Source organism: Nicotiana tabacum, chromosome 6 (genome assembly GCF_000715075.1).
Source record: "Nicotiana tabacum cultivar K326 chromosome 6, ASM71507v2, whole genome shotgun sequence".
In the NCBI taxonomy this organism is placed as follows: Eukaryota; Viridiplantae; Streptophyta; class Magnoliopsida; order Solanales; family Solanaceae; genus Nicotiana; species Nicotiana tabacum.
The window spans coordinates 22,313,401-22,326,586 of record NC_134085.1 but is presented as its reverse complement, the minus strand read 5'-3'; the positions used below and the strand labels follow the sequence as shown (position 1 = coordinate 22,326,586).

At 40.6% G+C, this 13,186-nt stretch overlaps 1 protein-coding gene across 1 annotated transcript in view; it reads left to right on the top strand.

Annotated features, from left to right (window-relative positions):
• The first annotated feature begins 1,067 nt into the window (after nt 1-1,067).
• Nucleotides 1,068-13,186, top strand: part of LOC142181734 (uncharacterized) — a 28,359-nt gene continuing 16,240 nt past the window's right edge. Inside the window, exons 1-2 of the mRNA XM_075255211.1 lie at nt 1,068-1,269; nt 1,423-1,790. Coding sequence (XP_075111312.1) covers nt 1,068-1,269; nt 1,423-1,790 — 570 coding nt within the window. The remainder of the gene's footprint in view (nt 1,270-1,422; nt 1,791-13,186) is intronic.

Sequence of the window (13,186 nt, the reverse complement as noted above, 5' to 3'; positions counted from 1 at the left end):
AAAGAAAGACGGGAAAACCCGAGTGTGTGTTGACTATCGGGATTTGAACAAAGCAAACCCCAAGGACAACTTCCCGTTACCAAACATCCATATCCTTGTTGACAACTGTGCCAAACATGAGATACAGTTGGATTGTTATGTTGGGTATCATCAGGTCTTGATGGATGAAGACGATGCAGGAAAGATAGCTTTCACCACCCCTTGGGGTACTTACTACTACAGGGTCATGCCTTTTGGTTTGAAGAATGCCGGGGCAATGAGAGCTATGACTTCCATCTTTCACGACATGATGCACCAAGAAATCAGGGTGTAGGTAGACGATGTGATCATTAAATAAAGAACAAAAGACGACCATGTGCGGGATCTGAGAAAGTTCTTCGAGCGTCTGCGTAAGTATGACTTGAATTTAAATCCAGCTAAGTGTTCATTTGGAGTACCATCTGGAAAACTTTTAGGGTTTGTATTTAGTCGGAGGGGCATTGAGCTAGATCCAACAAAGATAAAGTCTATTTAGGATTTGCCTCCTCCGAGAACCAAGAAAGAGGTTATAAGTCTGCTGGGTATTTTGAATTACATCAGCAGATTCATTGCTCAATTGACTTCCACGTGTGAGCCCATCTTTAAGTTGCTGAAAAAAGATGTGGCGATTAGATGGACAGATGTCAGGAAGCTTTCGACAAAATCAAAGAATATTTGCCGAATCCGCCAATGTTGGTTCCACCTGAGCCGGGAAGGATTTTGTTTTTGTACTTGATAGTGTTGGAGAATTCCATTGGATGTGTTCTCGGGCAACATGATGTTATGGGAAGAAGGAACAAGTCATATACTACTTGAGCAAGAAGTTCACTAGTTATGAAGCCAAATACACTTTGTTGGAAAGAACTTGTTGCGCCCTGACCTGGGTCCCTCAAAAGCTTAGGCATTACTTGTTGGCCTACACCACCTACCTCATAACCACATTGGATCCTTTGAAGTAAATATTCCAAAAGTCGATGCCCACTGGAAGGTTAGCAAAATGGAAAATCCTGCTCACCGAGTTCGACATAGTCTATGTCACCCGCAGAGCGATGAAAGCTCAAGCTTTAGCGGATCATTTAGCTGAGAATCCTGTTGATAACGAGTATCATCCTTTGAGTACTTACTTTCTGGACGAGGAAGTAATTTCAGTTGAGGTAATTCCAGAGGACACTAATGCTTGGAAAATGTTCTTTGATAGAGCTGTCAATGCAAAAGGTGTTGGGATTGGGGCAACTTTGATTTCGCCCACTGGTCAGCACTATCCGGCCACAGCCTGGCTTCGGTTTTTCTTCACGAACAACACTACCAAGTATGAATCCTGCATTTTGGGCATGAACATGGCAATCGATCAGGATGTGGAAGAATTGTTAATCATGGGAGATTATGACTTGATTATCTGACAAGCACAAGGCGAGTGGGAAACTATGGATGTCAAGATTCTTCCATACAGGAAATATGTGGAAGATATTAGCAAACAGTTCAAATCCGTCGAGTTCAGGTACATTCCTCGATTTCACAATGAGTTAGTCGATGCACTAGATACTTTGGCCTCGATGCTGACCTATCCAAGCAATGTCCACATTGACCCATTGGAAATCGAAATCCGAGAAAGACATGGTTATTGCAATACAGTTGAGGTGGAACCAGATGTTCAACCATGGTATCATGATATCAAAAGATTCTTGAAAACAAATGAATATCCCGAGAAAGCTAGTGGAGACCAAAAGAGAACCATTACAAGGCTTGCCAATGGCTTCTTCTTGAGTGGAGAGGTTTTGTACAAAAGGACTCCAAATATGAACCTTCTAAGATGTGTGGTGTCGCGCCCCCTTTTCCCTCTTTGCATCGGAAAATCGGGTTTACGACATTTTGGGTGTAGGACAACTCATTCCTTTTGGGAATTGGGTTTTGCGTTTGAAGAGTCGCCACCTAATGAGTTAAGGTGCATTAGGACACCTATAGGGTTCATTTCCAAGTTTGCTTGATAACCAGAGATAGGGTAATGGGTTGAAATTATCCTAAGGGGAAGGTGTTAGGCACCCCTCAGGATCCACTAGTGTGGTTCCCGGCCAGACAGCTTTGTGAATTTGTACAATTAGCAAAGAGACAAGTGTAAGCTCAAGTAGTAGGGGATTTGAGCTTAAACACATAAGGGTTTGAAAGAACAATCATTAAAGGCAAATTTTGAAATGGAGTTACATTTTTTACAAATACTTGAAAATATAAAAGGAGAGAGGAGTCCTAGATTTATTTATGATATGGATCACATCAATGTGATACCCGGTATGACACTCCTCAGAAGAGGGGATACACGTGGTATTAGCGCATCAGTCATCATATCCATATCTACCCTTCCTACCCCGTTAAGGTATTAAAGCGCGGATTGGTCTCGACCTTTATTGCATGCCATTACCCGTCCCATTCCTATCAGTTCCAGAGGAATTGAGGACTACTATTCCTATAAGAGGGAGGATTTTAGGCTGACTCTTAGGTTTTAAAGGTAAAATAATAAGGCGACATTCAAAACACATAGGACTACATATTAGGGGAAACATGTAAGCAACCAAAATGCTCATATATACCTCCTCAAGTAAAGCACATAAGTAGCAAGACTCAAACACATTTAGGGTCAGAATTTAAAAATACTAAGACAGGAGAGGTTTAGTTGTTGAAGAAAACCAGTTTATTACATAACTCAAATAAGAAGTCCGAATCAGGTCTGCCTGCTGGTTGTAGCAGTTACTAATTAACAAAGGCGGATTCAGTTTTGTTGTTATCACCTAAGGCTTGCCTAAGTGTGTTGGTGATATCCTATAAGCATGATATCTATTACTGATTCAGAATGTAGCAAGGTAGTAACAGTCTTAAACGAGCGATTTAGAGATCCTATAGGAATGCTTTCTAAACCGTATTAATAAAAGGAGTAGGTTGTTTAAGACTGATTCAGAATAATACGAGTTAAACTAATTTTAAATTAGACTGGTTTCAGATCCTCTAGGCATGATCTCTATTATTGCTGATTTTTAATCCCTATAGATATGATATCTAGTTGAACGTGAAACGAAGCAGGCAGGATTTACTTGAAATTCCTATAGGCATGAGAGGCTAAGGGTGATTTGAAAATAGTAGTAGTAAAACTTAAATTACACAGAATCAGTAATTGCACAAAGGGGGTCATGGGTTTCAGGAATACATTGCATGAAGCATATGACCCCAGAAAGGGTCAGATTTGGACATGCACATCAATAAATGATACTGGCATGCCTACAAACCAGCCAAAGAACACAAACACAAAAAGGGGATGTGGGGTTTGGGATTCATACACATAGGGGAGCATTAATTAAAAGGGGTAGGGGACATATTTCACATGTTAGTAATGTAACTTGATTGCAGAAATATAAGCGAAATGGACAAGAATAAAAGAAGTTGGGACAATCAAAGAAACATGTTGTTGTTGATGCTTGAAGATTAACTAGGACGTACCAGTAAAAAGCAAAGTGCAGAAAGAAAAGTGAGCCAATTTCCACAGCCTAGCCTTGGCTTTCAGCCAGCTAGGCGAAGTAGTAGCACAAGAAGTAGTAGAGAAAAGAGAGAGAGAGTTTTTGAGTGAAGTGTGTGTTCTGAACTCAGATGGTTCATTTGTGTCTTTGAAAGAAAAGAAAGCGGGTATTTATAGTTCTGAAAACAGGTGAAGAATAAGGTAATAAGTAAAGCCTTAACACAAATATAGAAACAATCACAAGTCAGAATCAATTACACAAGTGATTCCATTCAATTAAGGAATCACTGATTAACGGGTAGTAACAGGTTCAAATAAGGAAAGAAATCAGTTTGATTATTGCCATATAAGGGATAGTAAAAGCATGCAGTGAAGAATCAAGTCTGAGTAAAAAAATATGCTTATTTTTGGAAAGGATTCAGCAAGGTAAAACATCACAGCAAAGGGAAAGAAATCAATTAATTTTAAACAGGCGAGTAAAATTAGGGCTCATATAAGAAAAGCTTTTGAAATCAGTCACAAAATCAAGGTCAATCAAGGAAGAAACATGCTTCTGTACTTCAGTATATAAATAGAGTGAACAGAAACATCAGACATGTGAGGCCAAGCACATTGGCAAAAGAAACAACATACAATAGTAACAGAAATAAGCATAGGATTTAGTAGTGAACAAAGATAGTCAGGGCTCACACGAATAGCCAAAGTGAGGAAGAAAGTCACAACAAGTAAAGGTCTCACAGTGACAAGTGACAAAACCCTTTTGAGAAATCAGGGTTTCAACAAGGATTGAGTTGAAGAGATAGTAAAACTCGGAATCAGATAAGTCACATAAAGAAGAGAGAGTTAGAAACAAAGAACTTTAATCAAATCAAGTGCATACTCAAACAAGCAGTTTCAGACCAAGAAGACCTAGGGTTTTTCAACAATAATCGAGTTTAAAAGATGATAAAACAAATAAGTCAAATAAGAACGAGGAACTTAATCAAACAAGTACACATCTAACAAACAGTTTCAGAACTCGAATGAGACCACAAAAGGAACTAGGGGGTCAGGTTTGAGTGGGAATTGGGCCGGGAAAATTGGGCTCAAATTGGGGTCAGATTAGGCTATAATTGAAATGAAATTGGGCTATCATTTAAATAGTCATTTTCGCCTTTTAAAATTATAAATATAGTAAATTAATTTATGGAAATAAATTGAAATTTTTAAAATGATTTATGACATATAATTATCAATTAAAAAATATTGGACTTAATTTTCATGAATATAAACGTAATTAACTCCTAAAAGAGGCTAATATTGCAATTATATACAATTTAGCTTAAAATTACTAAATAATTTTGTAAAGATATGCAAAAAATTACATTAGCTATATTTTAACATAAATATAAAATTCCAATAAAGGAATTACAAAAATAATAATTTTGGAAATAGTTATTGGGTTTTTAAGGATAAAAGAGGGAAATAAATTGATTTAAAAACCTTTAAAAATTATGAAAAAATAATAAAACATTTGGATATGCTTACATATGCATATATATGCCATTTTGAAGGGTATTTTGCATACTGAAAATATATAGGGAAAAATTGGGTATCAACAGTTGCCCCTCTTTACCCGGAAAAGATGAAAGAGTTGTCAGGTAAAGATATGATGGCCAATTTTGACTGAGCGAAATGGTTTGAAGGGGTTAAACCGCACCTTGGCTTCTGAGTTGCCTACATATCCCTGCTTTTACATGAATCAGGCCGTATGTAGTTTAGGATTCGTCGGCGGAGTATGCTGATGGAGACTTTTCAAGAACGGACACAATATCTAGATTCGGGTGAGTGATCAGTTTACGGGAATGGTTAGGTTTTATATGGCTGCGGGAACTGGAGCGGGATCTCTCCTGCCCGGTTTACCTATAATTAGAAACAATAAAAAGCGTATATTGTGCATAAATTTAAACATGATGCAAGTTCCTGTTGGACCATGAATATTGTCTTTGGATGGTTTGGAATGGTGTCCTCAGACCATGATGTCCTAGGCCATGAAGCGTATGATAAAGGATTCGCAGGCCATGAAATGATGTTCTCGAGCTATAAGGATGGTGCCTCCGAACCATGATGCTTTTGAATAATAATATGCAAGAGATTGAGAGAGATCCTCAAGCCATGACATGATGTTCTCGGGCTATGAAGATGGTGCCTCCGAACGATGATGCCTTTGGATGAGTTGGTGATATTTCAGCCCATGAAAGCTGCAGTAGTATGGTGCGGACAAGACAGAGCTTAGTCTTGTGAATTTAAGGGCTGATCTTAGCCCGTAAGAAAAGCGAAATAAACAGTTCTTGAGATAGTGCTTAGTATCAAAGAAAATGGGAGGCAGAGCTTAGACTTGGAAGGCATAATGATAGCCTTATGCAAAGGTGCGAATGCAGATGGAGGTAGAGCTTAACCTCGGAAGGCAGAATGGTAGCCTTATGCATATTGGAAGGCAAAATAGTAGCCTTATGCAATGCAAATGCAGATGGAGACAACGTTTAGTCTCGGAAGGCAGAATAGCAGCCTTATGCAAATTAGAAGGCAGAATAGTAGCCTTATGCAATGCAAATGCAGATGGAGACATCGTTTAGTCTCGGATGACAGAATAGTAGCCTTATGCAATGCAAACGTAGATGGAGACAGCGTTTAGTCTCGGAAGGCAGAATAGTAGCCTTATGCAATGCAAACATAGATGGAGACAGCGTTTAGTCTCGGAAGGCAGAATGGTAGCCTTATGCAAGAAATAAGATAGCAAATGACAGTAGAGTTTTTTTAGCTGATAGCAGATTGCGGCATTGTGATGACTGGAGCATTATGACTGCAGAGCATTACTTGTGCGTGCTGATAGCAAATGTTGGCAAGTGCAACGATTAGGAGGGTCGTATTATCGAACGATGTTTGCCCCATGGGTATATAGTGTGTTTAAAGATTTCGCAATCCTAGTGCCTGCATCCAAAGAAAAATCATGAGTTTTGTAGGGGGAAGGTTAGTTCGTATCCCTGTTGGTTTTGCTTGACTTGTTCGGCTTTGCTCTGGTGATACCGTATGTATTATTGGGGTAGCGTTGCTAAACAAAGCAGTTTCAATAATAAACATGCATGATTTTGTAAAAGTATGACATAAATGTATAATTTAAAATAGCTTTTAAATGAACCAATGACTGTGATGTGGTTCGGGACATTGCAACCTCTCTTGCTACGGAATTTTGAGGGTCCTCCTCAAAATTCTGCCCCAGTTTGATGGGTTGACGTTTCTGACTGTTGCTTGTGCGATGATCGGCTGAAGTTACTTCGGAATTTTGAGGGTCCTCCTCAAAATTTTGCCCCAGTTTCCAATTGCGGGGGGAAATGAGAATTTTATTGAATTTTGACCGAACCCATAGGGCTGCCTACGTATCCCCTCTTAAATGGAAATCAGGTCAGGCGTAGTTCAATTTACATCATATAAGGAAAGCATAAAGATTATGCATAGTAATGCTTGACTGCATCTGAATTGATCGGCTTTGGCCAGACTTCTCCGTCCATTTTTGCGAGTATGAGGGCTCCTCTTGTCAAAACCCGGTGAAACATGTATGGACCCTTCCAGTTGGGAAAGAACTTCCCTTTGGCTTCATCTTGATGTGGAAAAATTTTCTTCAACACCAGCTGCCCCGGTGTGAATTGTCTTGGCTTGACTCTTTGTTGAAGGCTCTCGACATTCTGTTTTGATAGAGTTGACCATGGCAGACTGCATTCATTCTCTTTCCGTCTATAAGGGCTAGTTTCTCGTAACAATTTTACCCACTCTGCATCGTCGAGCTTAGCTTCTTATATGATCCTTCGGGAAGGGATTTCTACCTCAGCAGAAATGACAGCCTCTATACTGTAAACCAGCATATAGGGGGTTGTCCCGGTTGATGTGCGAACTATGGTATGATACCCCAGAAGAGCAAATGATAACTTTTCGTGCCACTGTCTGTGATTCTCTATCATTTTCCTCATCCATCCAGACCTGATGATAACTAGCGAAGCAATCTACGAATGACTGTAGCTTATACTTGGCGCAATTGTCAATCAGGATGTGTATATTTGCAAAGGGAAGTCGTCTTTCGGACTGGGCCGATTGAGATCCCGGTAGTCGACACAAACTCTGACCTTCCCATCAATTAAAAAATACTGGACATAATTTTCATGAATATAAACGCAATTAAATCCTAAAAGAAGCTAATATTGCAATTATATACAATTTAGCTTAAAATTACTAAATAATTTTGTAAAGATATGCAAAAAATTACATTAGCTATATTTTAACATAAATATAAAATTCCAATAAAGGAATTACAAAAATAATAATTTTGGAAATAGTTATTGGGTTTTTAAGGATAAAAGAGGGAAATAAATTGATTTAAAAACCTTTAAAATTATGAAAAAATAATAAAACATTTGGATATGCTTACATATACATATATATGCCATTTTGAAGGGTATTTTGCATACTGAAAATATATAGGGAGAAATTGGGTATCAACAGTTGCCCTTGTTTACCCGGGAAGGATGAAAGAGTTGTCGGGTAAAGATATGATGGCCAATTTTGACCGAAAGAAACGGTTTGAAGAAAATAGGCTGCACCTTGGCTTCTGAGCTGCTTACATATCCTTGGTTTTACAAGAATCAGGCCATATGTAGTTCAGGATCCATCGGCGGGGTATGTCGATGGAGACTTTCCAAGAATGGACGCAATATCCAGGATGGGGTGAGTGGGCGGCTTGTGAGAATGGTTAAGGTTTGATATGGCTGCGGGAACTGGAGGGGATCGCTCCTGCCGAGATGGTCGTTGCTCGTCGGCTTACCTGCAATTAGAAACAATACAATCGTATATTGTGCATAAATTTAAACATGATGCAAATTCCCGTCGGACCATGAATATTGTCTTTGGATGGTTAGGATGACGTCCTTTAGACCATGACATCCTGGGCCATGAAGCGTACAATAAAGGATTCGCAGGCCATGAAATGATGCTCTCAAGCTATGAGGATGATGCCTCTGAACCATGATGCCTTTTAATAATGATATGAAAAAGATTAAAAGAGGTCCTCAGGCCATGACATGGTGTTCTCGGGCTATGAAGATGATGCCTCCGAACGATAATGCCTTTGGATAATTTGGCGATCTTTCAGCCCATGGAATGTAGTATGAGGCTATCTTTCAGCCTATGAGATGCATTAGGAGGCGATCTTTCAGCCTATGAGATGTAGTAGGAGGCGATCTTTCAGCCATGCAGATGCAGTATGAGGCGATCTTTCAGCCTATGAGATGTAGTATGAGGCGATCTTTCAGCCATGCAGATGCAGTATGAAGCAATCTTTCAGCCATGCAGATGCAGTATAAGGCAATCTTTCAGCCATGCAGATGCAGTATGTGGCGATCTTTCAACCATGTGATGTAGTATGTGGCAATCTTTTAGCCATGTGATGCAGTATGTGGCGATATTTCAGCCATGCCGATGCAGTATGTGGCAATCTTTCAGCCATGCGATGCGGGATGAGGTGATCTTTCAGCCATGCAGATGCAATATGAGGCGATCTTTCAGCCTATGAGATGCAGTATGAGGTAGTGCTTAGCCTTATGCAAGGATGAAGGCAGATGGAGGTAGAGCTTAACCTTGAAAGGCAGAATAGTAGCCTTATGCAATGCAAGAATGCAGATGGAGACAGCGTTTAGTCTCGGAAAGTAGAATGGTAGCCTTATGCAAGAATGCAGATGGAGACAGCATTTAGTCTCGGAAGGCAGAATGGTAGCCTTATGCAATACGAAATGCAGATAGAGATAGTGTTTGGTCTCGAAAGGCAGAATAGTAGCCTTATGCAAGAATAAAATAGCAAATGGTAGTAGAGTTTTCTTAGCTAATAGCAGATTGCAACATTGTGATTGCTGGGACATTGTGACATACGGAATATCACTGGTGTGTGTGGATAGAAAATGTTGGTAAGTGCAATGGTTCTGAGGGTTGTATTCCTGAATAATGTTTGTCCCATGGGTGTATAGTATGTTTGATGATTTCGCAGTCCAAGTGCCTGCATCCAAAGAAAACGCGTGGCTTTTGTAAAGGGGGAGGTTAGTTTGTATCCCCGCTGGCTTTGCTTGACCTGCTCGACTTTGATCTGGTGATACTGTATGTATCATTGGGGAAGCGTTGCTAAACAAAGCAGTTTCAATAATAAACATGCATGATTTTGTAAAAATATGACATAAATGTATAACTAAAAAAAGCTTTTAGATGAATCGACGACTGTGACGTGGTTCAGCACATTGCAACCTCTCTTGCCACGGAATTTTGAGGGTCCTCAAAATTCTGCCCTAGTTTGATGGGTTGATGCTTCTGACTGTTGAATGAGACGATTGGCTAAAATTACTTTGGAATTTTGAGGGTCCTCCCCAAAATTCTACCCCAGTTTCTAAATTGCGGGGGAAATGAGATTTTATTGAATTGTGACTGAACCCACAGGGCTACCTACGTATCCCCTCTTAAACAGGAATCAGGTCAGGCGTAGTTCAAATATACATCATATGAGGAAAGCTTTAAACACTACACATAGTAACGCTTGACTGTATCTGAATTGATCGGCTATGGCCAGACTTCTCCGTCCATTTCTGCAAGTATGAGGGATCCACCCGTCAGAACTCAGTGAACCATGTATGGACCCTGCCAGTTGGGAGAGAATTTCCCTTTGGCTTCATCCTAATGCGGAAAAATTTTCTGTAACACCAGCTGCCCCAGTGTGAATTGTCTCGGCTTGACTCTTTTGTTAAAGGCTCTGGACATTCTGTTCTCATAGAGTTGACCATGGCAAACTGTATTCATTCTCTTTTCGTCGATAAGGGCTAGTTGCTCATAATGACTTTTCACCCATTCTGCGTCGTCGAGCTCAGCTTCTTGTATGATCCTTAGGGAAGGAATTTCTACCTCAGCGGGAATGACAGCCTCTATACCATAAACCAGCATATAGAGGGTTGCCCCGGTTGATGTGCGAACTGTGGTGCGATACCCCAATAGAGCAAATGATAACTTCTCATGCCACTATTTATGCTTCTCTATCATTTTCCTCGGTATCTTCTTGATATTCTTATTGGCGGCTTCTACAACTCCATTCATTTGAGGCTTGTAGGCTGTGGAATTCTTGTGTTTGATCTTGAAGGTTTCACACATAGCTTTCATCAAGTCACTATTGAGGTTGGAGCCATTATCAGTAATGATCGACTCTGGAACCCCGAATCAACAAACAATGTGGTCGCGGACAAAGTCTGCCATGACTTTCTTAGTTACTGCTGACGCTGCTTCGACCCATTTGGTGAAATAATCGATTGCCACTAGGATAAACCTGTGCCCGTTGGAAGCGGCAGGCTCGATTGGTTCAATATCGTCCATTCCCCAGGCGGCGAACGGCCATGGTAAGCTTTTTGCATTAAGCTCATTTGGAGGTACATTTATTATGTCTGCATGTATCTAATAGTGATGGCATTTCCGGACATACTGGATGCAGTCTGTTTCCATAGTCATCCAAAAGTAACCAGCTCGGAGTATTTTCTTTGCTAAGACAAAACCGTTGATATGTGGACCGCATGTCCCAGCATGAACTTCCTCTTGTAGCCTGGATGCTTCTTTTTCATCGACATACCTTAGTAATCCCAAATCAGGAGTCCTCCTATACAGGATTCCTCCGATATGAAAGAAGTTGTTGGACAATCTCCAAAGTGTGCGCTTTTGAGTAGGATTTGCAAGATCTGGGTACTCTTCTTTTGCCAAATATTTCTTGATATCATGAAACCAAGGCTTTCTATCTGCTTCCTCTTTGACATGGGCACAATAAGCTGGCTGATCATGGATCTTTACTGGAATGGGATCAATGAAATTCTTGTTTGGATGTTGTATCATAGATGACAGGGTAGCCAATGCGTCAGCGAACTCATTCTGAATTCTGGGAACATGTTGGAATTCCGTCTTGTGAACCTTTTCCTTAGTTCCTATATATGATGCAAATACGGGAGTATCTTGGAGTTCTTGGTTGCCCATTATTCTTTTTCCTTATGTGTAAGTAGGTCTAAATCTCCAATTACTAGCAACTCTTGAACATTCATATTGATGGTCATTTTTAGCCCTAGGATGCAGGCTTCATACTCGACCATGTTGTTGGTGCACGGGAACCTAAGATTGGTGGATGCCGGATACTGCTGACCGATTTCTGATACTAGGACTGCTCCTATGCCAACTCCTTTAAAGTTTGTCGCTCCATCGAATAACATTCTCCAACCGTCATAGGATTCTGCAATGTCTTCTCCTATGAATAATACCTCTTTGTTAGGAAAATATATTTTCAGGGGTTCGTATTCTCCATCCACGGGATTCTCAGCAAGGTGATCTGCTAGTGTCTGTTCCTTGATTGCTTTCTGAGTCACGTAGACAATGTCGAACTCACTCAATAGCATTTGCCACTTGGCTAGCTTGCCGGTGGACATGGGCTTCTGAAAGATGTACTTAAAAGGATCCATCCTTGATATGAGATATGTAGTATAGGCACAAAAGTAATGCCCCAGCTTCTAAGCTACCCAGGTCAAACCACAACAGGTGCGCTCCAACAGAGAGTACCGGGGCTCGTACAGGGTGAACTTCTTCCTGAGGTAATAGATGGCCTGTCTTTCCTCCCCGTTTCATCATGCTGCCCCAGAACGCAACCGAAAGCTCCATCCAATACTGTAAAGTAGAGTAATAAGGGTCTACCTGGCTTGAGCGGGACCAAAACTGGTAGTGCTGACAGGTACTCCTTGATTCTATCGAAGGCCCTTTGGAAGTCATCAGTCCATCTGGTAGCGGTGTCCTTCTTCAACATCTTAAAGATTGGCTCACAAATAACCGTAGACTGTGCTATGAATCCGCTGATGTAATTGATCCTTCCCAAGAAGCTCATCACATCTTTCTTGTTCTTTGGTGATGGCAGTTCTTGAATAGCTTTGACTTTTGATGGATCCAGTTCTATTTCTCGGCGACTCATAATAAACCCAAGTAATTTCCCAGCAGGAACCCCAAATGCGCATTTTGCGAGGAGTTTCAGGTTGTACCTCCGCAATCTATTGAAGGACTTCCTTAAATCTTCCATGTGATCCATGGCCTTCTTGGACTTGATGATGATATCATCTACATATACCTCAATCTCTTTGTGTATCATATCATGGAAAATGGTGGTCATGACCCTCATGTAGGTGGCCCCTACATTCTTTAGACCGAACGACATTATCTTGTAACAGTACATTCCCCACGGCGTAATGAAAGCCATTTTCTCAATATCTTCTTCATCCATCCAGATCTGATGATAACCCGTGAAACAATCTACAAATGACTGCAGCTCGTGCTTGGCGCAATTGTCAATCAGGATGTGTATGTTCGGTAAAGGGAAGTCATCTTTCGGACTGGCCCGGTTGAGATCCCGATAGTCGACACAGACTCTGACCTTCCCATCCTTCTTTGGCACTAGCACGATGTTGGCTAGCCATGTCGGGTATTCTACTACCCTGAGAACCTTAGCTTTGACTTGCTTAGTGACTTCTTCCTTGATTTTCAAACTCATATCAGGCTTGAACTTTCTGAGATTTTGCTTTACCGGAGGACATGTCG